Genomic DNA, 26,495 nt, shown 5'->3' on the forward strand with positions numbered 1-26,495 from the left:
ATCTTAGGAGAAAAAAAATCTGTTCACATGTCTAAACCTGCTATTTTGTGGAGCATCCTGCAGTACGTGTGCTGTTAAGATTATATCCCGCAGCCAGATTAGATTAAAATCACTTCAAAGAGGGGTATTTATTTATTTATTCCAATCTAATGATTGTTTTCCTCTAGAGATATGCTTTATCTTTTTATATATATATATTTTCAAGACAGAGCTCGTTATGCTAGTTGGCAGTGTACTGAATTTGTTTAAAATGCAATTTAAAAACTGAGATTTTCACGGTTCACAGCCCTCCATGGCTGGGTGCCACAGCCTACTGGTCAGATCACTCTCCAGTTTGCAGCTGACTGGTTTAGATGACAAAGTGACTGACCCTGGTACAGTGCAAAACCCTCTCCATTCCAGTTTCCAGTAGCACACCATTCATTCTTGGAGGGGCTGGAGCTTTGCAGGTGCTGGTGCCCACACAAGTTGCCACCATGGAGCCAGATCTGCTGTTGAGAAGTCCTGGTGTGCCAAGTTCAGTTCATCTCCTGCTCTGGACTAACTAGAAGGAATAAACCCAAGCAGGAGGGGCTGATGGCCCCAGCTGCCAATCCTGAAACAGCCAGGGGTGCTCACCTCAATCCCAAATACATCCAGGGATTTCAGTCCCTTTTAGCTGGTGGTGAGTTGAAGTTGTCCATGCCAGCTCATGCTGGGGAAGAGTCAGGTCAGAAAGTAATAGGAGTAATAGGTGCTGAGTATCTCAAAGGGAATAAATGTAAATTAATTTCTAACTAGAAACAATAAATGGAGTACTTGTCAAGATATTTCAAATGTGTTTGTTTTCAAATACTGAGATCTCAGTTATGAAAATCGGTATTGATTTCATAGAGAAGAAAAACTGAAGCAGATTTTAATTATAATAAGAAATTCAGCAATGGAGTTATGGTCAGCACTTCTATACAAGTCTGAATTTCTTTTTCTAATGCTCAGCAGTGACCTAGATGTCATCAATTCGTTTACTGCAAATCAAGCTAAAAGAGCGATTTTAGGCTTCCACTTCAAATTATTTTTGTAAGTCCAATATTTCCTTTAAAATTATTATTGCTGCCCCAGTCTTTTATGAACCTTTGGCATTACCTAAAACGATTATCTGCCTGCGGGAACAACTTGCCTTTATAGCTCTCTCTAAAACATTGCTCTCCATACTGGAGCTAAAGCTTCTGTAAATACATGTTTTGACCTTCAAGGAAGCATTGCTGTCATGTAGCAGGAGCCTGGCTATTCCGAGGTGAATGCTGTGACCACTCCTAATCACTTGTTCTCTCTCCTAATGTGCCATTATCCTGTTTATTGCTGTGTGCACCTCGCTGGGGCACTTCAGCAAGAGGCTTTCTGAGAGCGTCACAGTTCAGGCTCTAATGAGCGTTAATGATGGAGCAGGTGAGCAAACCTTCCCCACATCTTGCTGCCAGAAATGCTGCTCCCTCAGTCAGAGCACGGCTGTGCTCTTTCAGGGCTGCACACAAACTTGCCATCAATTAAATAATGTTTTAGACCCCGACCTCCTTCGGCCTGCAGGGACGGGAAGCGAATCCTTGGTTGGCGTCAGACGTTATTGGAGTAAAAGGTGGATGTTCAGATGAATATGGGAATAGTGTGATCTGTTTTTCTGTCTGCAGTGAAGGCTCTTAATTTTGTTTGTCTGCTTTTCACTGAGAAATAGGTCTTGTTTGTGCCAGCCTTCTGAAGTTGATGAAATGAGGAAAAAAGGAAAATACAATTATTATTTTTTTCTTGCTGACTGTGGGTGTTTCTGATGCTTACTCAGGTGAAGCTCTGACAACTCACAGTGGTTTTGTCTTCTGATTAAAAGGAGCTGGATTCTTGTTTTGTCTTTTTGGTCTTGCTGGGCATGATTTGGGACGAGGAACTGCTGCCCACAGGCTGTTTGCAAAGTTTCACTGAATGCTGTGTACCCACAGTCACGACTGAATCTCATCTATAAAGGTTGAGCAACTTTTCAGTTCCTCAAGCAATTCCTTGATGTTGTGGATGTGACAGGTCTTCAGTCATCATTTCTGAAGGACTCTGATAATTCCATCTCCTTCCGAGAATCAGAAGAAAAGCCAGGTTTAGGTTTATTTTACAAGGTTTTACATATCTTGGACATTGGGCAGTGCAGATTGTTGCTGTCTCCTAGGAATGAAATGGAGAATGATACAAAAATGCTCTGTGGTGGTTGTGCTGTCAGCCCTGCACCTTGGTGAGGTGAGTGTGTGTGTTTCTCACGGCACCAGGTCTGTGTTACTCTGCGTGGGAAGGCTGAATGGGCAGCAGCCTGCATTGTCAGACCGATATTCAGTGCCCAAAACTATTTTTGTTAGTCACAGTGGCACCCAGCAGGCTCACTCGGCCAGCTTTGGACAGCACTCTCTCAGTGAAGATGCAGAAGCTCTCATAAATTAATATTTGTATGAGATTTCTTGGCCGTTGGTTTAATTAACCTTTGCGTGTTGAGCTGAGGAGATGCATAAACATGGAGCTAATGAACTGTACACAGTGAGTAATTGCTGTGCTGCAGGAATTCTTCGAGTCCACGCTGTTCACTCCGCTGCTGCCAACGTTCCATGGGCAGTCTGACCTGTGCTGGTGGTCTGAGGTTTTGCATTTGAGTCTTTAAAAGGTCTCTGCAGAAATGTGCTGTTGAGGTTTCTGGAGCATGAAGGTGGCGGTGCTGACAGTGTCACATCGCTGTCATCACATTGTTTGTGCCCTCTCAGCAGTGAGACTGCTGCAGAAGTGGCTTCTCAGAGGTTTTGGCGGATGTGGCTTCTCATGTCTGGGCTCGAGCTTTCTCCTTCCCCTCTTTTGATCTTTTAATACCTCCCCAGTTGTTTTAATTGGGGTTTGTGAAACAATGACTGAAACTAAATCAACTTACAAATCTTAAATCCTTCAACTCTTCCCATGTTTTGGAGGTCATATAAAAAGTCCCAAAGCCTTTCTAGCTGCTCCATAGGTTTTGCTCTGTATAGCAGCACTGGTGCTTGTGAACATCTGGACAAGGAGAAAAAATCTACTGATTTCTCCAGCTTGATTCTGGCACCCTGTTTCTCAGAACTTCCTGAAGTGCTGCAGCCAGGAGGATTTGACAAGGGGCTTGGACCACATGGCTTCTAGAGATCTTCTTCCAACTTAAATCTCTATAATTCTAGTAACATTGGACACTTTGAGCCCCAGTTAGCCTTGTTGCTGGGATCCCTCTTTGCACAGCACTGGTGGGATTTGAGGGGAGTTGTGCCATGTTTCTATACAAAGAGCTTTAGTGCTCCATTTCGAGGTTTGATTTCTTAAATGCTGGACCAAACAGAAGAGGATGGTGGCACCTGTGCAGCCCCTTTGTGCACATCTTGCCCCACAGCAGCTCGGTTAGCGAGTCTCTGCTGAAATGAAGGAAGTGTAGCCATTCATCTTTCAGCCTAATGGACCACAGAAATTACAAGCTGTAGCATGCAGCTTAATCTTGCCACAAGGCAGAGTGCTGCATACTTTGCCTTCAATTTATGCATGCCATGCCTTTTTGTTAAATGCAAAAGAGCAGTTGACAGGGTTTCTCCAGAGAAGTTTCCTTGGTGGATACCAGTGCGTTTCAACACAGTGAAATGAGTGATGGTGGTTTCTTTACCATTCATAACAACCACCTTTGAAATGTGAGGACAGAGCTATGGATTATTCTCTGTGTGTCAAGCAGCAGAGGAGAGAGAGAGAGGCAGCTATTTTGGTTTTAACCCTGCAGATGACCCAGTTCTTGAAGTATTTCCGTTGCCATTACGAGATGCAGTGAGGACTGGAGCAGCGGTTGTGCATCTGTGCTTGGTCAGGCCTTCACCCAGGGATGGCTCTTTGCCTCTTTCTTTTCTCTGTTCCTCCTTGTATTATAACTTTGAATTGTCTCTCTGTTGTTGCAGTGTGCAGAGGAGTGAATGCCCCATGTTGTGTTAGTGCCTGTCTGCCATGCTGGCCTGTCTGCCAGGACCAGGCGACCTCTCCTTTCAGCTTCTTTCTTACACGCAGATGAACACTGGACTTCAGAAATGTGAGTGATGTTTTGTCTGCAGGATGTGGTTAACTGTTAAATCTGGCTCTGGTACCGCTGTGACATAAACATTTAGGATACAGTGGAAAAAAACTATTTAATGTAGAATCTTTCTTTTGTTACGCCTTCAAGGCATCTGTCAATAAAGGCTCTGAGAAACGGCTGTAGAGGTTCAGATGTGTGCAGCTCCTCTGTTCCTGGCTCTGCAAAGGTTAATTTTAACCACAGCAGGATGCAGCAAGCGAGGTTCCTGTGAGATTTGTGCCTCTCTGCTGAAAAGGTTTTGTCCTAAAAGTGTGCCAGCTGATTTGCTTCTCAGCACAACTTTTTCCTCAATCTTTTTCGTTTCCCTTCGTGCAATTACTCGTAGACACCAATAAAAGTTGGATCAGTTTAATGCAAACCTTTTGAGGTCAGCAGCTCTTGCTCTACATACCTGGGGCTTATACTGCAAATATTAGTGAGCTAGCCCAAATTACTAAAGTTCAAAGTTTCCGTCTTCTTTCTGATGTCTCTTTGGTGCCTCTGAAAATATGTCTGCAGAGTGCTCTGATAATTCTTTTTTGATAACTTCTGTCATTTTTTTCATAGTTGTACTGGTATTTTTAAGAACAACTTGTGCTTGGGAATGTAAGTTTACTGACTAGAGTTTTTTTAACTCTTACTCTGTCTCTCCTCTTTATCACTGAAGTAGCACATTGATTGTTCAGCTGAAATTTCAGAAATGCCAAGGTTTCTATGTAAGGTCTGTGTACTTGGTTCTTAGGGCTGTGACCTGTCTCTTGTGTTTCAAATGTGCGTTGGGAGATCTCAGTTTGCTTTTAAACCCAAGTGATTTACAGTCCACTTGTAGCTAAGCTGTTCATATAGTGAGGCTTGTGATGCTACAGAAAATAAATAGGGAAGATAATTTTGCACTTAAGGGTGACCTGCTCATGGTTGTGGTCCTGCCAGAAGTGACTGACACGGTTCACACACACACCTGAGCTCCCCCCACAGCACTTCTGCTGACTCCATGGGCTTGGTAATTGTAATGACACTCAGTAACAATAAAAATCTTCACTCACCAAAGGGCTGGTGATGGCATCAGACTGAGCATCTCCTCCTTTCTCTTTCCTGTTTCCAGTGTGAGCATTGCTGACAGCCTGTGGGGTGAGGACGTACCCAGGTCTGTGTGTTGCGTGAGATTTCTTTGTCAGAGCTTAGTTCTTAAAGCAAAATGTTGAGGTTCATGTGAGGGCAGCTGTGCATAAATCAGGTATTTGCTAATTACAGCTTTACAAGGCAACATGCTGGTATGTTGGGCAGCTTTCCTCACCTGATGGTACCTGGTGCTGTTTCTCGAGATCTGCAGATCCATGTGCTGAAAGCATTGCCGTGTCCTGCTCAGTGAAGAGCTTTGGGAATTGCATTTCAAAGAATTTAGGACATAAAGTAGCTGGCAGGCACGGGCTGGCAGTGGTAATGCTCAGCTGTTGGGTTTGTTCTGATTTATATGGAGGATGAGGCTGCTGGTACAGACCTCGCTCAGCCCCGCTGCAGATGTGGGCACGATTAATTGGTGCATTTCTCTTCTGCTGGAGATGCATGAGTAGCCCAGCCCCTGGCCAGGGCAGGGCTGAGTTAATGAGCATCTTTTAATGAACAATGACTTGTGACTTTTGATGGGGGAGTGGAAGCAGGCTGTAATAATAGTGCTGTTGCTTTTATAAAAGGCACAGAACTCCACAGGATTGCCTTTCTTCAGACTTACGGTGTTTGTATTAATATTTTTAAAGTGTAATTTTCTGGATCAGACTTTATTAGTGCTTAAAAGTCCATATTAGCTCAGTTACTTTTTTTTTCCATATTCATTCTCTAATAAGGGGCTTGTTCTTACAAGTGGCCTGTGCAGCAGGAGTTTGGTAGATTAATATGCACATATTTTTTCCTTTAGAATCTGATGACTAAAGGACTTCAAATTTCAGCATTTTTTGTTGAATTCCAGCCTGAGTTCAGGCTAACCCTGGAATTCATTCTTTTCCACACAGAGGATTTCTCACTGGTCCAGTATTGATATTCTCACCTTCCTCCCAGCCACTCCAGTATAAACCTGATTGGTCAATTGGGATATTTGTGCAAGATTGTTCAGGCTATATCTGCAGCTGCTGTTGGATATAGCAACAGTGCCAAACCTTCTGGGGAGAATAAAAGGTGATTTTTCGGTGACAATGATGCAAAATCAAGCAAAATGTGCTCCTTAGGAAGTATTTTGTTGGGAGGGGACGTCAGAGAAGAGGAGATTGGACTGAATATGGGATCATCAGCTAAACTGAGTCTTTTTGGGAGGTTTTTTTCTGTAAAGCCTTTAGAGAAACTGCTGAAATGGAGGGTTTTATGCAGAAGGTGGACACAGCTGGTTCTGGCTTGTCCCAGTGCAGGAGCTCTCATTAGAGCAACAATCCTGAAGACCTGTTTGTATTTTGTTTAATGATAATGAAAATTTAACCATAGGCAGCTTTTAAAAGCAGTGGGTTTTAAAGTCTTAATGTGAAATGCACTTAAAAGATATTCCATTAGTGCTGAGGTGAGGCAGGGAAATCTGTCTCATTCCATGACAAAAATAGCTCCAGTGGTGAGACAAGAGTGTGACCAGAGGAATCGGTTGCCCCAGGATTAGCAGGAGTTGTGAACTTGCAGCTCATCAGTTTATTGGGGTAATTGCTCATATGCACAGCTTTGCCTTACAATAAACATGAAATAATTACTTTTCAATAAAAGTATTCTGCCTTGCCTTCACCATTAGGGAGCTTCCTGGAGCTCATCCCATTGTTTTCCTAATGAAGCTTCTTCCTCTGCCATTGCCTCATCATTTTATTATGGCCTGATCTGGAATTCTTGCTCTTGCACACAAATAATGATATTCAAATACCAGCATTTTCTTTCACACTATTCTAGCAGATTTCCTATTCACTTAGTTACTAGAACTAATTTTTCTTTATTGGTTTGTAGAGAATTTGTATGGAATATTCAGATTCTTATTACCATGTAATGCCTTTCTCCTAATATTTTACTGCCTCAATTATTATAGTCATGGAATCTTGCCTGTGGAACTACTAGCAAAGCACATTGGGGAACCTAGAAATACATCACATTCAGGCCTGAGTAACATGGCTGAGTTAGCCTGGAGTAAAAGGAGCATCATCTTACCTGTACATAAACCAGGTGCTGTTTGGAATGGTGGTTGGGTTCAGAAGATCCCATCCAAGGGATTTAAAAGGTGGTTTACCTTCAGTAGGATGCCAGACTTGGGTGAATTAAGTTTAACTGAGAGGCTGTTTTCTCTCAGAGGAAGGAGTTCTTCAGGTTTGGGCATAGAGGTGTGTCTGACTGACTGATGGCTGCAGCCTGTTCAAACATCCATGTTTTAGCTGCTTCCTGAAACTTCTGTGTAACAGAAAAACAGATTATTGGATAAGAGAATACTCAGTGTGTCTGTGTAGTCTTTATATTTAATTTACTGATTTGTCTATAGAAATGTAAACCACGCTGGGAAATTTTGATGGCAAAGTTGTCTTAAAGTATCCCCTTAATTTTTCATCTGAAAATAGAATGTGACAGTGTCTGCAAGCATAACATAAACTGTAACACACACAGGTATGGGATCCTTTGTCCTTTGGTTCTTCTCTGGTTCATGGGAGGTTGCCAGGGTCATGTCTTGGGGAAGAAACAGATCTTAATGAGCATGGGCAATGCTAAAAATAAAGGTTGGGAGTTCATGAAGGCCTTGGCTTTTGAAGCAAGGTAATACTGGCAAATGCCATTCGGAGGCTCTCCTCCCCGTTAGGAGCACAGCAGCTCGCTCAAAAGGGCAGATATGAACCACCTGCCTGCAGAGACAGGTGCAGGGACGTGCACAGAGAGGATGTTTGGGTTACTATTTCCTTTGATTAAGAGAAAGGGATGATCTGTGCCAGTGTGTGGACAGCACAGGGAGTACAGGTATAACTGGCGCCGCGGTACGAGCTGTGCTGGAGATGGAAGACAAGCTGCTCGTAAAGCTTCTTATTTCACAAAAGATATTTTTAATACTTCTATAATTAACCTTTCTTTTGGTATCCATTCTATTTTCCATTTTCTGACCTTTCTTTTCTGAAAGTGAGAGCTCTTAAAGCAGAGCTGTTCTCCCTCACCTGTGACAACGGGAGGCTGCAGGATGCAAAGAGAGAAGTGGCTGGTACTCATCTTTTGGAGGCAATTTGCTTGAAAGAATCAGATGTGGATTTTCAAGAGGAAGGGCTGTTTGCCTGGGAGCAGCAAGCTCTTTGCTGTAGCATTAAATTTCCTTGGGTCAGAGGGCCAGGTATGGGGCTGGGGTGTTCTTGGATGGCTGCCACATTCCCTGTTTTCAGCACAGCAGATAGACAGGGATGCTGAAAATTTTAGGAAAAAAGGGTGGGCATTTTTTTTCCAGTGAACTGTTTGCAAGGTGAGAGGGGGAAAAATCAAGCAAAAGCTAGATTGGATTGTCAAAGCTGCAAGTCATTATTTGAAGATTATAAAATCAGCAGGAGTCCCATAGGAGTTAGGCAGCAGAGCTGTGGTGGGAAACAGCCCAACTCTCTGCTTGGAATATGATTATGGCAAGAGACACACGCACATTTCCCTAGATTTCTGAAGTTCTTTGCAGAAGCAGTTGGAGCTTGTGAGCCAGGTAGGTATCTGGTAAATCAGAGGAAGTGAAACCACACCTCTGTCTCCAGAAGCCTTTTGTCTCTGTCTGGGGAGCAGCATGTTTTTAATCCTGCAAGGTAATCACATCATTTTTCCATGTGATGTGGGGATGTTGTCCTTAGCAAGGTGCCACCCTGAAAAGTCAGCTGAAGAAATAATTGCAGGCCATAAAATAATCAGCCTCCTTCCATTTGCTGAGCTTGGGCCGACAAGAGCTTCCTAATGCACAGAAAGACACTTCCAAGTGCTTTCAGATGTCAGCACCTAGGGAAGGAGTGGGGTGTAAATGGAGGCTTGAGCTGAAGCTTTGATGTGGATTGGGTTTGCAGGGCAAGGGTTTGGAAGTGGGGGGATGCAGGAGCTGCTTAAAAACTTCCCCCATTCCTGATGGAGCCAATGCCAGCTGGCTCCAGGACAGACACACCTCTGGAACAATGGATTTAAGCAGGGGGAAAAACCTACACAGCTGCAGCTGGAGAGAGGAGAGAGAATATGAGAGAGGAACAGCTCTGCGCAGACCCCCAGGGCACTGCAGAAGGAGGGGGAGAAGGTGCTCCAGGCACCAGATTCCCGTGCAGCCCATGGGGAAGAGCATGGTGAGGCAGCTGTGTCCATCTCCCTGTGCTGTGGAGGTGGAGAAAGTCAGGAGTGAAGTTGAGCCTGGAAGGAAGGGCTTTTAAGATTTGATTTTATTTCTCATTACCCTACTCTGGATTGGTAATAAATTAAACTACTTTCCCTGAGTCTGTTTTGCCCATGACAGTAGTTGGTGAGTGGTATCTCCCCTTCCTTATTCTGACCCTGTGTTTCTTCTTCCCTGCCCTGCTGAGGAAGGGAGTGGCAGAGCAGCTTTGGGGGCACCAGGTGCCCAGCCAGGGTCAGACCACCACAGTGTGGTTCCCATCTCAGGATTACAGGGGCTTCATGTTTAATTCATACCTTTCTGATTTTGAATTCCATAGTAAAAATACCGAAAATGGTTTGAAGAGCTATGGGGAGGCAGCTTAAATTAAGAGAATAAAAACCAGCCCAGCACTGCAAGCTGTGAGGAATATTTCTGATGGAGACAATTTGATGTTTGTAACAATTTTTGTCCAATTGCAAACATACTCTGATGAGAACATGGCTTTGTTTTGCTCCCCTGGGCAGGACTTGCCTTAAGCTGAACTGAGGCTTGTGTTGGTCACCAGGTAATAAAGGGAATGAGGTATCTGCTGCATGACCCGCTGGTCTGGCAGGATGAAGTTTCCTTGCCTCTTGAGTCCTTGGAGCTTTTCTACCCTTGCTGTGTGACTGTCTTGCCCTGGGGTTGATCCGTTGCTTACCAGAACTGACGAATTTCCTTTCTCCGCAGGGGACACTACACAGAAAATGAGATCTGCACAGTATCCTACCCCAGCAGAATTGGATGCTTATGCTAAGAAGGTCGCCAACAATCCACTGACTATAAAAATCTTCCCAAACAGCGTCAAGGTTCCCCAGAGGAAACACATACGCCGTACTGTGAACGGACTCGATACTTCGGGCCAGAGGTACAGCCCCTACCCATCTCAGGCCACCACGAAAACGGGCCTGCTGGCCATAGTCAAATCCCCAGCGAAAGGAATCATCAAGGACTTTGACGGGACGCGCGCGCGCCTGCTGCCGGAGGCGATGATGAACCCCCCCTCCACGCCGTACGTTGCACCAAGCACTTTATCCCACCCGCAGGCGCTCGCTCGCCAGCAGGCTCTCCAGCATGCACAGACTTTGCCGCACCCCCAGAGCATCCCGCAGCACCCTCAGGGTATTCCACAGCCACCCAGCTTACCGCACCCTCAGGGGATCCCGCAGGCGCTGCCGCACCCGCAGAGCATGCAGCAGGGCTTGCAGCACCCTCAGACCATGGCACACCAGACCCTGCAGCACCCCCCGAACGCGCTGCTGCAGCCGGGTTTACATGGAGGCAGAAAGATGCCGGACGCAGACGCGCCGCCGAATGTGACCGTGTCTACCTCAACCATTCCCCTCTCTATGGCTGCCACCCTGCAGCAGAACCAGCCACCGGACCTGAGCAGCATTGTGCACCAGATTAACCAGTTCTGCCAGGCCAGAGCTGGCATTAGCACTACCTCAGTGTGTGAGGGACAGATTGCAAACCCCAGCCCTATAAGTCGCAACCTGCTTATCAATGCAAGTACCAGGGTATCTACTCACAATGTCCCTACACCCATGCCTTCCTGTGTAGTAAACCCTGTCGACCATGCTGCTGCTGCTATTCCTCCTGCCTCTGTTAATGTGCCCATGGTCAATATTAACAGGGTGCCACCCGCCTACCAGAACGAAATCAAATCGGTTGCGTGGAACCAGCACCAGCTTGCACATCTGCAGCAAATGTGTGGGGATGCTGCTGGGCCTGCTGGACTCGCAGGGAAGCACCCTCAGAGAGAGATTGCAGGGCAGAATTTCCCTGGCAAAACCTCCAGCTACCCTCAAGAACTGTGCATGGGCCAGTCCTTCAGCTTGAAGCCCCCCATCGAGAAGCCTACGCCTTCTCCGCCTGTGAACGGGTTGCAGGGACCTTTGCCATATACCAATGGGCACTATTTCCAGCCCCTCTGGAATAACATTCTGCCCACACCCAACAGTGACAGCTCTGGGTCCCAGGACCTCGCCATGCCTTTCCACGGGGGACAGCCAGCGGGAGCGCCGCTGGATTGTGCAGGAGGAACTCATTACAGAGCTGGAGCTGGCCCATCCAGCCAGAATAATGTGATGCAGACCATGGATTACCTAAGTGGGGACTTCCAGCAGTCCTGCTTCCGAGACCAGAGCATGGCCGTGCTGGGAAAAGTCCATCGGCCTCCCATGAACCGAGCACCTGAACCAACCGATAGTCGAAATCTTCATATTCAACACCCAGGGTATAGATAGGCTGCAGTCACTTTCACAGACAAAAAAAAAAAATTATAGGTTTTAGTCTTAATTTTAATTAATAAGCAAGGCGTTTTTAACTTGCAAACTTGTGTGATCATTATAGTACCCATTGGAAGAAGACATACTGTATATTTAAAGAGCTTTGCTTACATGTTATCTCTCTCCTTTATGCATCAAATATTTAACATGCCTTTTGTGTCAAAGAATTTCATTACACTACTTCACTCCACAGCTGTTTCCTCACCGCAGAGTCCCCCTCTTTGTGCAGCTTTTCTTTTTTGGCCTTCTGCTGAGCAGCTCCTCGCTGGACTGAGGTTGAGTTGCTGCAGGGTTTCACAGCCACGTCTGTTCTCCAGCTCCGGCGAGAGCGAGGTAGCGTAGCTGCTTCCATTTCCATCTCAATTTCCTCACAAGATTAAGAGCAACAGAATTTTGTCAGGGAGTAGGGCTTATTTTCAACTCGAAAGCCCATTTCATTAATGCATTAAACATTGACCATTTGCACTGTCTAGAGGCCTGTGTAATTGAAAAAGAGCCTGCGTTTGAAAAGAGCCAGCTAGGGGTATGCATTTAGGCTTTAATAGAGGGAGAAGCTTTTCAGCTGTTTCTTGCCCACGTTTATCATTTAGACTTTGTCCAAAGTCAAAAGTCTCTGGCAGATTTTTCTGATGCTTTCTGTTTTCTGGACAGGGTATGGAGGAGGGGAACGGCGGGTTTGGGATGAGGGCAGCCATGGGGAGCTGCCTTTCTTCGTGTTCCCCCTCCCCACCGCCCTTCCACCAGCCTCAAAGCTCACCTTGTCTGAATCCCTCGCTGCTAGGAGTCTGGCCAGCCTCATGTGAAGGGAATCCAGACCCACTGACAACAAAAAGGGTTCAGCCACTTCTCTGGAAGCTGGAATTACTGTCAGGGTGAGGAGATGTAGCTCAGCCCATCCCCGGCGCAGCAAGCGCGGTCCCGCTGTGGGATGGGAGGTGGTTGAATCAAAGCTCCTCTCACAAGCCACTGTGGGATTGACAGTCCCCTGTTCCTCTCCATCAAAACACCCCAGCGGATTTAATGGAACAATTCTTCTCCCTGGGAATTAGTGAAGCTATTTATAACATCCCTTTTTCCCAGGGTCTCGGTGCCTAACTCCTTCTGTTCCTTCCCCACGTCACTTCCAGCAGCCAGTTGAGTCAGTGACTGTAGGACACTAACTACTGGGTAACCTCAGCATCTTGTTCTCCTCAGTGTACCAAAACATCCCTTTCCTTTCTAACAGCCGAATTTATTGTAAGTAGAAAATTCCTCATCTCTGTTAACGAGACTAATACTTGAACATAATGATCACAATCAAGTTTGGAAATTAAAAAAAAAAAAAAAGAAAAAAAGAAGAAGAAGAAAAATTTAAAAAAAATAAATGCATTGATTCTTTCTATGTACACTGGCTAAAAAAATATTGCTCTACACTGTAACTTTTAAGTGTAATATTTCTGTATGAATGTCGCCTGGTAGTGTGGGTTTGAGTAGCATTGTGTATGGGTGAACCCACTGGCCTCTGCCATCCACTGGCCTCCCTCACAGCCCTTGGAAAAACAAAGCCTTAAGTATTTGCTCCTTGAACTTTCCTTAATGAGCATGGTTTAAAAAAATCTTAAAGACATCATACAAAATTTAAAAAAAAAAAAAAGAAAAAAAAAGTTTTGAAGTGACGTCATAGTTGGCTAGAGATTCTTAAAAGTTTTTCGTAAATGGGAAAATTAGAAAACATTTATTTGTATTTTTTTAATTTAGAATGTGTAGTCCTGGGCTGTAACAAATATTTAGGTTTCAAAGCTTAGCAGAGTACGTTTCTGACTCCTTGCGTAAGTTAGTACACTTATGTCATTATTTAAATTCTTTTAAGTGTACTATAACCCGTTCTTTAGTGGTAACTCCTGAGCAAAGTTAAGCAATTTGACTAAAGACAGATTAAATTATGTGTTGGCTTGTGTTGCCTTATATTTAAAAAAAGGAAAAATTGCCTGATTGTGTTATGCCAAATGATAGCAACATGAAGTCCTAATTTATTGTTTATAATCGTATTCCTGCAGTCTTTGTGAAAACTGGTAAATATACATCTATGAAAGAACGAAAATCCTGAGGCTTTTCATGCAATATTTTTCTGAATCCATTCTGTTGGAGCCAGAGTTCGAGTCTGAAGCTGCTTCCCCTACAGTCACCCCGTCGTCTTCCCCATCCCAAACCCACCCCCAGCGAGGGCTGTGCTCTGACCTCACCCCTCCCTGCCCAGTCAGTCACTGTAAGGTGTTCTGCTACCTGAGTCCGTTCCTTTTTACTAAATAAAACCTTGGTCTCTCCTCTGTTCCGTAGCCTGCTCCAAATCTTAACCCAGACTGTTACTAAAAGCTAATTTTTAACTCCTGCTCTTCTCCCGAGAGCCTGAGCAGGGTCCTGTGCTGTGGTGGTTGCCTGGGAGGTGTTTGGTGGTGTTGGCAGCACGCTGTGAGTTTTTGGGGACTGTTCTGCACAGGTACAGCCACGACCTCCGAGGCTTTGCCCCGGTACAGCAGGACCGGGAAGCAAAAATCCTGCTGAGACTCATCCAGGTGGGACATTGCTTGAAAAAATAAGAATCATTTTACTATTAAAATATACTGAAACCTTTCCTTTTGGTCTGGGAGTGAGATTTTTCTTTGAACCAACCCTTTTCACCTCTGCAGCAGCCCTGTTGTGATGGGATCTCCATCCATCCTTCCCTGCTCACCCCTAAAGAGAAGCATTGTCCTCCCTCATTCCCAGGTGGGATATTGGGAGCAAAGGTTGGTGTAGGCACCCGGGGTGGGAGTCTGGCTGTGGCACTGTCACCAGGGGGAGGAAGGGAAGAGCCCTGTGGTGAATTGGGTGGTAGGAGCTGTGCCCTGCTCTCCTGGAAATGTGGAAGAACCTCGTGGTTTTTTCTCTCTGCCTAGTGCAGGATTAATTTGAACCAAAAGGCTGGGAATGTTCCTTCCCCTTGGGGTCTCCCAGGAGCTCCTTGTGGGTGGTCACCAATCTTTGGGGCTCACACTGCTGCTCCTCTTGCCTTTCTGTCCATCTGTCCATCCATGGGTCAGTGCTTTCCCCACCTCTGACCAGCACAAGGCTCTGCTCCCTGCTGGATCCTGGGTGCCTGCTCTGCTCCATGAGGAATGAGTAAAGCTCAAGTCTTTTCCTGAGCTCCTCAGCAGCAGCATCCTCCCCATCCCCACACCACTTGAGAATCTCGAGGTGGATGTTTGGAAGATCCTGGGAAAGATAAACACGAGTGTGGTGTGAACCCTTCCACAGGGAATCTGTGTCCTGTGTTTGGAGCAGAAGCTTTGCAGCTGTTCAGCCACAAGCCCGGTTTGTTACAGCCCAAAGTGAACATTACAAAAGACACTGGTGAGTTTTCTTTAAGCTTTCCATGTCAGATGTCTCTGGGGGCCTCACTGCTCCCGTGGAAACCAAACAGAGCTGTTTACTGGGGATCACTGGGGAGGGAACTGGGAATTGCTGCTGTATTTCATTAAACCACAAGACTGATTATAAAGGCTGCTGCTTCTGTGTTTTGGGTACCAATTAGAATTTTCTTTATTATTTTGTCCACAGGAAAAAATTTTTAAAAGACACCTGGTCCTTCTGCCCCTTCTGCTGGTTTTATGCAGTGTTTGGGGCTTGGGTTGTCCCAGAGGGAATTTGGGGAAGGGTCTCCATGGGTTTCTGGGATAGGAATGTATCAGGCAGGATCTGGTTGCTGCTCCAATGAGATGGAAAGTTTGGGAAAAGACAGAAAGAATCTCAGAGAGAAAGGTGCTGAAATAATGGCTAAAAATAGGAGTTAATGAGGGGGTTTGAGTCCTGCCAAGATTTTGAAGGGAAATTTGCAGTCATCTTCCAGAAGATGGGACCTGACAGGGTTTTCTCCCCTCTCCCAAGATTGTTCATCTCATTTAATCTTTGCTTCCATCTCTCAGAAGGACGAAACTCCCACCCCCTCTCCTGTGCTCACTACAAACCTGAGCATCAAAATCCCTCTTTCCCACTGTTGCCCAAATACTATGGACATTTGGTTCCCACATGGTTTTCCTGGAATTTGGGCTAAACCAGGCAGCTAAGCTAAGCTTAGGCAGGAAGAGTTGTTCGCCCACAGGCACTGCTGCATCCCTCTCCAGCATCTGGAAATTCCAACAGCAACCACTCCATCCATCAGAGCTTCAGGATCCTCTTCTTTGACTCAAAGCTGCTTTGGTATCTGCTTTCTTCATCCATCCCCCCAACAGGAACAAGCTCTTCTGCAAGGAGTTTTCAGGAGACTTTCTCATCTTCTCTGCAGCCAGTTGGACCTGGAGTGAGGATCTGGTGGAAAAAAATCCAGCAGGTACTTGGTGTGAGCAGCTGCTGCCTCCACCAAGGAATCACCTGCAGGCACAGCTAAGTTGAGGGCTTTGAGTCAAATCCAGCATTTCAAAACTTCTCCTTTAGGGCCAAATAGGCTTTTCTTCCAAAGATTTTGACCCAAGGTAGGCAACACACAGAAGTTCTCTGAGAACTCCAACAGCTCCAGCAGCTTGTTTGGAGAGGAGCAACACTGGGGAGGCTGCAAAAATTCAGAGCTGAAAATTCAGAGCTCCTTGTGGAGTCCTGCAGAGTCCAGAGGGTGGAGGAGCCAAAGGAAAGGGGCAGATTGTGCTCAGCTGCTGGGGGAGCACACCTTGGACACCCTCCAGCAAGAGCCGCCTTTCAGATGCTCTTCAATGATCAGCAGAACCAAATTACAATAAAATTACTGGAGTGTTTTATCTGCTTAGTTCAAGTTAATTTCAAAGCAATTGGGTACAGGCTGTTGATTTTGCTGGGGTAGCTGCAAGCCTGAGAGATGAACCAACAGTGAAGTGAAATTGCACCAAAAAACTGCTGTGAAATCCTGTCAACTTTCATTGCCCTCAAACCCCTCAGTCTTGGGGAGAAATGGGAAGGGAAAGGGCCTGGATTCGTCTTTAATAAAGGAAAATAAAGCAAATTTTTCTCATGTTTTTCTCCTAATACAATATCAATTTCTGGTTTCATTGTCTCGGAGAAGAAGCATCAAGAATCAGCTCAAATTGGGGCTCTATGTTTGAGCAGATGAAGTGGTTTTGCCAAAAATCCTCCCTGTCTACAATCCCAGAGGTTGAAAAGGTTTGGGAGTCATTTAGGAGATCTCCAGTCTGGTGGGGTTCTTAGGCAAAGGGCCCTCCAGGTGGGGTCTCCCTCGATTTTTTTGGGTATTTAATAAGATTTTCCTCTCTTAATCTGAGCATCTGAAATTCCTTCCAGTGTGCCAGCAATGGTGGGACAAAGGAGCAGGGAGTGAGCTGGCAGCACAAACCTTCAGAATAAACCCTCAAACCAACAAGTTGCCAGGAAGTTTATTTTTAAACTTGATATTTGAAGCTAAATTTAGTATCAAGAATCGATTTGTCTCCCTCTCCTCCGTGAGCATTGAGAGCATCTCCCCCCTCCTGCTTTCCTGCAGCCCCAGCCCTGCCGGGGATCGCTGCTGAAGGTTAAGAGGTGCTCCAAGATCCGCCTGACATTTCCAGACGTGCCCAGGTACACGGAGCTGGAGTGCAGCATCCACAACACATCCCACAACCAGGGCTGGGAAGGGGCAGGAAAAGGGGGAAAAATCAACCCAAGCAGGGGAAGCAGAGTTGGGAGTGGGGACAGGGACAGCTCCAAGCTCCCAGGGTTGGTTTTTCTCCTCCTTGGCTTCCCAGAGCTCATCCAGGAGCGGCTGCCCAGGCTTCCTCCAGCACTGATTCCCACTGTTAGTTCATAAATTATATATAGTTTTTGATTTGATTTAATTTATTTTAAAGCGGTTGGAACAAAGGGCTGCCAGCACCCTGTGTGTTGACTCCTGGTCAGAGGGACAGAGCTGTCCCTGTACTCTGTGTGTATGGGGAGTGTGTATATATACACACAAATGAAACGGTAGAAATAAAATGTATGCAGTAAATATAAAATTTAAAATATAAATATAAAAATTATAAATAGCTATTAAGTAGAAATTAATTCTATGACAAATATGAAGTATGGAAGATGTGTAAATATACAGATAAAATTTCTGTAATATAAAATTATGCATTATAAAATACGAAAATACTATGTAATGCAATTATACTGATATATGACATTTAATATAATAAATTATATTATATTATATTATATTATATTATATTATATTATATTATATTATATTATATTATATTATATTATATTATATTATATTATATTATATTATATTATATTAATAATTGGTTATAGATTATATATTAAAGAATATATATTATATAATATATATTATTTATTATATAAGATATATTATATATTATAAATTTAAAGTATTATGTATACTATGTATTATATTATATAATATATATTTTTAACATTTAAAAAGCATAAAATGTGCAAGAATAAAATGTATATTTAATACTAATTATAACAATTTGTTAATGTAATAATTATAATGATTGGAACAATAATGATGATTATTATAATTATTATTCATTAATATAAATTATAAGGCTATAAATGTCTAGTAACACCTTCTCCTCCCCTCGGTCCCCACGCGGCGGCGCCACCGAGCCGAGCAGCGGGCAGGGAGGGGACACGGGGACACCGGGAGGGGTCGGAACCGGGCACTGGGACAGGCTGGAACCGGGCACCAGTGATGGCCAGCGCGGGTCACCAGCATGGGCTGGCACTGGACATCAACACACGGGTGGCACTGGGCACCAGTATGAGCTGAAACTGGACACCAGTATGAGCTGAACCTGGGCACCAGTATGGGCTGGCAGTAGATTGGCAATAGTCGCCACTTTGGGCTGGCACTGGGCCCCGTTTTGGGCTAGTATGGGTCACCAGTATGGGTCACCAGAACTGCCACCATTGTGGGCTGGCACTGGGCACCAGTACAGGCTGGTACTGGGCACACCAGGCACCAGTACGGGCAAGAGCTGTCCGTCATCAGGGGCCAGCACCAGAAATCAGGATGGGGCTGTCGCTTGGCACCAGGATGGGGTGGCACTGGGCGCCAGTGGGGACACCAGCACAGGCTGGCACTGGACACCACAATGGTCAGATACCAGTTTGGCGGCCCAGTACGGGCTGGCACTGAGCACTGTAGGCTGGCACTGGGCACCAGTATGGATTGGGATTTCACTCCACTGCAGGAATGGCACTGGGCACCAGTACAGGCTGGCACTGGGCGGTGCTGTGGGCTCATACCGGGCACCAGTTTGGGCAGGAACTGGGCACTGGCTGGTACTGGGTGCCAGCAAGGACAGGAGCATTGCCCAGCTCCCCAGGGGCTGCCACCGCGGGCTGGGACCTGCCCAGGGGGACATTCCTGAGGGGGAAACGGGGTATGGGGACACCCCCGGCAGTGCTGCCCCCCAGCCCAGGCAGGGCCGCAGGGTGCAGCTAATTAGGGGCTAATTGCATTAAACAGGAGCAGCACTAATGCAATTGTGGGATTATCCTACAGAGACAGCGACCCCCCCATTGCTGCCGGGATGAGCAGGGGGGGTCAGACACACGGACCTGGGATCCAGCCCGACCCCCCCAGTCCGCCCCAGCGCCCCCCACCATCGCCCACCCCCTGTTTGCTCGGGACCCCTCCCTCCCCCGGGGCGTTAATTACCCCAGCGCTAATGAGGGCTAATGGGCTAATGGGACAGAGGGGGGGCCTGCAGGGAAACAGCCCCCCGGGGCTGGCGACCCCCCTAGCCCGGCACAGGCCCGCTGCTGCCGGTGATTACCGAATTAACCGGCTCCATCTGAGCCCGTCTGCTGCCGGGATGTGGCTCAGGGATTACCCCTCTCCGTGCCCCCCAGCACCCACGGAGCATCCCCCGGTCCTGCCATCCTGATCCCAGAGAAGGAGGTTCCAGCGGCCGTAATAAATACAAGAAAAGTTTATTGAAAAGAAAAAGATGTGGGGAAGGGGCAGCAGCCCCAGCCCGGGGTAATAAATAACAACCTGGGGAGCACCAGTTTACAAAATATGGCTCTGGGCAGTGGGGTCCTGCAGGGTCCCCAGCGAGGCTGGCAGGGGCTGCTGGGCACCTCGGGGAGGAAATAAGGGGGCCCAGCCCCCCGGCACCCCCGGGCACCTGAGAAGGGGCTGCCCCAGGGGACAGCTGGGGCTGCTGGACAGTGAGGGGGCAGCCCCATCCCTGCCTGTCCTGAGAGCCACCACGGCCCCCCAGCAGCGTCCCCAAGGCAGGGCACACCGGCTGCAGGGGCTCAGCACCACCTGGGGCAGCCCTGGACGGGCGCCCCGGTCACATCCTGTCCCCCTCCGGGGCTCAGGCCAGGATCTTCTGGGGGATCTCCACCGAGGCTTTGATGAAGATGGCGTTGTCCCGCACGTAATTCCGTTTCCTGATGTCCTCGTGGGAGATGAACTTGGGGTAGCCGAAACCCAGGGTGCTCTCGTCCAGGGAGCTGCGCGAGGCTCCCGGCTTCTGGAAGTTTTTCCAGTTGGGGTCGGGGTGGAAGGTCTCGGTGATGTGCTGGGGCTTGGAGAGCGAGGGGTCACTCTGGTCCAGCAGGGAGAAGGTGACGCGGTAGGAGAAGGGCCACTCCAGCAGGTTGTCGTACTCGCCCGGCAGCACGCGGATGTAGACGGAGAGGTGGCTGCTCTCCCCGCTGCCGTTGCCGTTGAGGAAAGCCGACACCTGGAGCTTGTAGCCGTACTTGTGGGTGTAGAATGGGGGGCTGAAGAACTCGTAGTTGCTGCGGGCTTTGGCCTCCTGCAGCTTGCGGGCGTAGTCGGCGATTTTCCAGATGAGGATCCCGTCGCTGCTCACCGACAGCTCCTCCACGTCCCGGCGCAGCTCCAGGATCTCCTGCCGCTGCCGGCTCACCAGGGCACACACCATGCCCAGGTGGGTCTTGGTGCTCTCCTCCAGGTGCCGGCCCATGGCCAGCTTGGGGCACTGCGGGGACAGCGGGATTGTCAGCAGGAGGGTGGCAGGGACAGCGTGGGGCAGGAGAGGAGGCACCGTAGGGATAACATGGAGATGTCACAGGAGCATGGAGGCACAGGGATGTCATGGGGACACAGGGGTGGCACAGGGACACCTGGTTGGGGTGGCAGGGGGACACTTGGGTGGCAAACACAGATGGGACAGATGTTAGGGCAGGAGCGGTGTGGGGGTGTTGTGGGCACAGGTGTGACATGGTAGGGACAGCACCCCGTGCCCATGGATGTCAGGGCGGGCTGGTCACAGGGACAACACTCACCCGGTGCTTGCAGCCAGCTTCCTTGAAGGGGCACAGCAGCATGGCAGTGCTGCAGCTCTCCTTGAGGTGGGTGGGCACATCCTCCCGGGCGATGCTGGGTGTCCCGCACTGGTTGGGGCACGGCACGGGGTACCGGGGACACTGGTACTGGTGGTTCTGGGGAGGGAGAGAGGTTGTGAGCTGGGGCTGGGAGCTGGCAGGGTGAGGGTCCCCAGGGGCTCCATCTCACCTGGATGGTGTCAAACACGAACTCCTTGGAGCAGTAGGTGCAGGGCTGGGTGCGCTTGGGGCACTCGGACAGGGCGTGCTGGGACAGCAGGCGCCGCATCATGCGGGCCCCACACTTGTTCTCACAGTACACACTCTCCTGGGGACACGTGCCCTGGTGGCCCTGGGGACCACAACAGTGTCACCACCCTCTGGCTGCCCTCACCAGCCAGCCCTGACAGGGATGGGGACACACCCAGAGGGCACAATGACCCAGAGCCCACACATCCACATCCCCCGCAAGGCTGTCCCCGCTGTGTCTCTCACAGTGTCCCCATCCAGGCTGTGTGCCCATGGTGCCCTGCAGCCCACTGGGGTGCCCACACATCCCAGCTACACCCCATGGCACCCTGACCAGCTGTGCTCCCCACAGTGTTCCCCTCACTGCCCACCTCGAAGGCCTCCCCAGTGAAGTCGCTGGCGCAGAACTCGCACTTGACCCTGCGCTTGGGGCAGCCGTGCTGGACGTGCTCGGGGAGGTCACGGCGGCTCAGTTTGGCGCTGCACCGGTTGGGGCAGGGAATCACATTGAAGCCACAGGTGCCGAGATGGGCCTGGAGGACACAGGGATGGTGATGGAAAGGCCACACGGTACAATTCTGACACACTCCCATCCTCCCAGATCCTACCTGGAGGTGCTTGATGAGCCCGCTCCAGCGGCAGCCCTCCTCGCTGTGGATGCAGCGAATGGCCAGGCTCAGCACCTGCGCCTCCAGCTCGGGGTCGGGGTAGATCTGGAGGGGCAGCAGTGGGGTATCAGCATCCTGCACCGGGCTCTGGGGGCACACAGCCCCCAGCACAGCCTGGCTGGGAGCCTTGGGCACGCTGCCCGGGGCCGGATCCCCCCCGGGCACACCAACAAGCGCCCTTTGTCAGGAGCGAGTTTCCGCTCCCCGGCCCGCGGCACAAAGGGCTCTTGCTTCCACCCGGGCGCCCGTGCCAGGCCGGCGTGGCTGTGCCAGGCGCTGTGCAGAGCCTGGGGATGGCTCCTTGGTGGGGATGTCCCCTTGGAGCAGGGTACCCATCGTGTGCCAGGCTCACCTTGGCGTAGTCCAGGGGCAGCTGGTCCTCCGGGCACTTGAAGACGCCTTCGCTGTAAGACACAGAAGGCTCGGGATCACTCAGGGCAGGGGAGTGGCACATCAGCAGTGACACAGCCACGATGTCTCACCGGGTCCCCGCCGACCCAGCCCAGGATATTGGTGACGTCCCTGCGCTGCTGAGCGCTCACCCTGTACCAAATGCAGCTGCCACCCTGGGGGAGCCACGGCTCTAATCCTGCTCCATCTGTCTGAGCTGGGAAATGCCCCCGCCAGACACCCCCCCACCCCCAGCCGGGCAGGGCAGCCACTGTCCCCAGGGGCCAGGGCCAGCAGCCGTGAGAGTGGCACCATCTGGAGCCCCGGCAGCCCCTTGCCCATCCCGTCCCCTGGGATTAAGGAGGGTGCCGGCGGCTGGCCAGGAGGGGGCCGGCAGGGACAGGGCATCCACAGCCCCAGGTGTCGGGGCCCAGGGGAGGTGGGGGAGGACAACAGCTGGGCGCCAGATGTGCAGCCCTGATGCGTGGCCCTGGGGCTCCTGCTCCACAGGAAATGGCCCCAGCAGCCACCACAGTGAGTCAGGACAGGGACAGGCAGCTGTCCTGGAGGGGTCCCCATCCTGCTGGGCCCCCAGGATGGGGTGGTCTTCCCAAGAGCTGTCCCCCAGGCGGGAAGGGCCCTGCTCAGCCCTGACCTGCAGAGAAGCAGCATCAAGTGGAAACAAGGACCCAGCCAAAGAGGCAGCCTGGCCTGTGACAAGGCTGGCCAGGAGTCACCATCACCTCTGGTCCGCACATCACTCTGCCCAGGGGTAGGGAGGGTGTCCATGCACCATTCCCGATGGACACTGGGGTGGGAGACCACAGGTGCAGCCTACAGGGACAGCCAGTAGAGACACAAAGGGACCCTGTGACTCTTTGCAGTGACACTGAGCAAGGCTGTCCTGCCTGGACAGCCCTTGTGCCCATCTAATCACTGCATGCCCTTGGCAGGCACTGGTGTGGCCTTGACCAGAGCTGCCAAGTGGATGTGAGACGCCGGGACAGAGCCAGCAGTGCCGCCAGACACGTGCCAACCTGGGCTGCCCGTCTGTGGCACAGTCATGTCCCCTGTGCTGGGATGGTGAACCCCAGGAACCACAGCCCTGTGGGGTGTGATCCACGTGGGGAACGGCTACAATCAGCTCTGCCACGTGCCCACTTTGTTTGTTGCAGATGTTTTTGTGGGAGTCATCTGGGATCCACAGAGATAAAGAGCTCCGAGACAGGGATGGGCACCCAGCCCTTCCCGGGGAGCCCGTGGCATTGCCCCGTGGCTGGGATCACTCTGCTGCCTTTCCAGGGCTGCCAGCTGTGCCTGCATCCCGTGCAGGGTGTTGGGGTGCTGAGGCTGGGGGGGAAAGTGGGACGATGACCCGAAGCCAGCGCCTAATCCCCGACAAAGCCTCCCCATTCCTCACGCTTGGCCGGGCAGGGAATGTGCTGAGGCAGCACCCGGGGGAACCGTCCTTGCCTCTGACCTTCACGGCGTGTTGGGGCACAGCGAGGTGATGGGGCAGAGAACCCCAGCATCCCCCGCACCCCTTCCCAGCACCGCGGAGGGGCTGGACGGCTCAGCCCATGGGATCCCCAAACTGATCCGGGGCAAACGTGGCTGTGCTCGGGGGAGAGGGGGGGACCCCCGAGGCCATCCCCCCGGCAGAGCGGAGGTGCTGCGGGAAGGGTGCGGGGGAGGGGGGACAGATGCGCTCTGACACGTGCCCCGGGGAACGCCCGGTTTCACAGAAACCGGCCCCGGTGACGGTGCTGCCCAGGAGCCGTCCCCGGGCGAAGGTCGCTCCGCGGGGAAAGGCAGGGAAAGGCCCGGGATGACGCTGTCACCGCTCGGAGAGAGCACGGGCATCCCCTCGCCGCGCCCCGCGGGACCCCGGGACCGCGCCGAGTGCGGCAGCCGGGAACCGGGACAGCACCGGCCCCGCACGTGTGTCCCGGCTGCCGGCACCGGTACCGGGGTCCCAAACCGCAGAGGCCCCGGCTCCTCGCTCCCGGCCAAAGCACATGGCCGGGTGGCGCTCACCCGCGGGCGCGGGGACACCGGGGTGGCCGTACAGCTCTCCCCAAAAACACCCCCGGCCACTTCCTCCGGCGGGGCCGAGGCAGGAAGGGGTTAAGCTCGAATCTCGAAACTCGCCGCTCCGGGCTTCACCCGGCCCTCCTCTTCCTCCTCCTCCTCAGCGAAAGGGGCCACGGGCCGCTGCACCCGCGGGGCGGCTGTCACGGGCTGGGCGCGCCCCGCACCCCCTCCCTGCCCGCGGGCACCGCCGGGCACCCCGCACCTTTCCCCGGCCCGAGGCATCCCTGGCCGCCCCGCACCTTTCCCGGGGCACTCTGCGCCTTTCCCTGGGCATTCCGTATCCTTTCCCGGGGCACACGCAGCCGTTCTCCGGCCCGGAGCACCCCCGCATCTTTCCCCACGACCCCCGCACCCCCAGGCACCCCGCGGCCCTTCCCGGGATATCCCGCATTCCCTCCCGAGCCCGGAGCATCCGTATCCCCGTACACCCGCACTCCGACCCCGGCCCAGGGCACCCCGCTCTCCTTCTTCTCTCGGGGCACCCCCGGACACCGCACCCCGGGGCCGGCGGACGGGGGGTGGCAGGGCCGAGGAGCACCCGCTGCCCGCGGGGTGCGGAACCGCGGATGGGGCGGTGCGGGGGTGCGCGACCGGGGCACCCCACGGGGCAAGGGGAGCGCGGAGTAACCGCAGGTCGGGCCGGCCGAGGGGTGACGCGGGGTCTCACCTGAGGAACTCCTGCAGGCAGGTGTCGCAGAAGCGGTGGCCGCAGGTGGAGACGCGGACGGGCTCCCGCATGGGCTTCCCGCAGAGCGGGCACAGCACCCGGCGCCGCGGCCGCTCCAGCAGCTTGTAGTCGTAGCCCGGCATCCCGCCGCCGCCCCGCGCCCGCCGCCGCCGCCCCGCGCCCGCTCGGCTCCGCGCTCCGCGCCCGGCTCCGCCCGGGGGCCGGACGGGGCGGTGGGACCGGCCTGAGCCCGCCCCGCCACGGGGGACGGCATCGCCATCGCCGCCGCCCCCCGCCCGGACCCCGCCTCCCCGCCCCGCCGCCGCACGGGGGGGATGGAGCGGCCCCGGAGTCCCGGGGGCTCGGGGAGCATCACACCGGGGACAGCCCCTGCAAGGGGTTTGGGGTGCAGCACATGGGGACAGCCACCCTGGGGAATCGGGGAGCACCGCACCGGGCACAGCCCTCTGGGGGGGTTTGGTACCCACGGCACTGGGAACAGCCACCCCGGGAGTTTGGGGAGCATCACATCACATCACACACGGCCCCCTCACCCACTGCAGCCCCCCCTGGCCCAGGGCTGAGCTCTGGGGACACACACTGCGGTGTCCTCGCTGACCCTACATGCCCTCCCTGACTCAGAGGTGTCCCAGGGGTGCCACACTCCTGCAGGCAGCCCGAGGCCACGGCTGTGCCCCTGAGCGAGGCTGGAGCTCCCAGTCCTGCTCCTACCACAGAGAGCAGCTCTGTCCCAGCCATCACCCGCAGCAGGACGTGGAGGGGCTGCCCTGAGCCCTCCACACCACAGGCACGAGGGGGACACACGCTCCTGTGCCTTTGTCTCGCTGGGAGCCCCAGGCTGCAGCCAACAGCCTCCCTGCAGCCGCGGTTTGTAACTGAGCAAGAGCCTGGAGGAGGGAGAATAAAAGCAAATCTGTCTGGCTCCAGCCCCCTCGTCACTCTTTCAGAAATCAGAGCAGCATATGGGAGTATTTGCCCCTTTCCCCAGAGATGGAGCTGAGCAGATGACAGGCTGTGAGCATGTGTTAGTCCCACCAACGCTCACTCCAGCCAGCTTCCCATTAAGGGTGGCAGTTGCTCCAGACCCAAATGTTAGCAGTTTTCAATTAGCAAATGGCAGAGGAAAGGGATTCCTGGGGGACACGCTGAGCAAGTCGAGCTCTATCACTTGTCACTCAAGGAGCTCACGTTACCCTTCTCCCCGAGAGGCTCTGCTTAAAATAAAAGCCTGCAGCAGCCCGGGGGGGAAGGCAGCCTGCTCGCTGCCAGAGCTGCCAGGGAGGGGATGGGTGGCTCATTTCTGGGGTTACCCTGAGGGATGGCAGGTTGTTTTTGAGCTGTACTGGGGCTCCCAAAT

The 26,495-nt window shown here is 51.4% G+C and overlaps 2 protein-coding genes across 5 annotated transcripts in view; one reads left to right on the forward strand and one right to left on the reverse strand.

Annotated features, from left to right (window-relative positions):
- FAM222B (family with sequence similarity 222 member B) overlaps positions 1-11,928 on the forward strand; it is a 33,795-nt gene extending 21,867 nt beyond the window's left edge. For 2 of the 4 annotated variants that reach the window (XM_033078313.2, XM_033078315.2), the window contains exons 2-3: positions 3,954-4,081; positions 10,149-11,928. In XM_033078313.2, the coding sequence (XP_032934204.1) occupies positions 4,000-4,081; positions 10,149-11,707 (1,641 nt within the window). In that variant the 5' untranslated portion in view covers positions 3,954-3,999 and the 3' untranslated portion in view covers positions 11,708-11,928. The remainder of the gene's footprint in view (positions 1-3,953; positions 4,082-10,148) is intronic. The other 2 variants (XM_033078317.2, XM_033078316.2) reach the window with 1 other exon arrangement.
- A 7,731-nt stretch (positions 11,929-19,659) lies between these two features.
- TRAF4 (TNF receptor associated factor 4) lies at positions 19,660-25,279 on the reverse strand. The gene is made up of 7 exons (XM_033078517.1): positions 25,118-25,279; positions 22,319-22,370; positions 21,907-22,011; positions 21,670-21,831; positions 21,240-21,401; positions 21,011-21,166; positions 19,660-20,703 (listed from the first exon to the last, which is right to left on the reverse strand). The coding sequence occupies exons 1-7, from the start codon at positions 25,258-25,260 to the stop codon at positions 20,071-20,073; spliced, it is 1,413 nt and encodes a 470-aa protein (XP_032934408.1). The 5' UTR covers positions 25,261-25,279; the 3' UTR covers positions 19,660-20,070.
- Between the last annotated feature and the right edge of the window lie 1,216 nt (positions 25,280-26,495).

Source organism: Catharus ustulatus, chromosome 22, assembly GCF_009819885.2.
Source record: "Catharus ustulatus isolate bCatUst1 chromosome 22, bCatUst1.pri.v2, whole genome shotgun sequence".
NCBI classification, from domain to species: domain Eukaryota; kingdom Metazoa; phylum Chordata; class Aves; order Passeriformes; family Turdidae; genus Catharus; species Catharus ustulatus.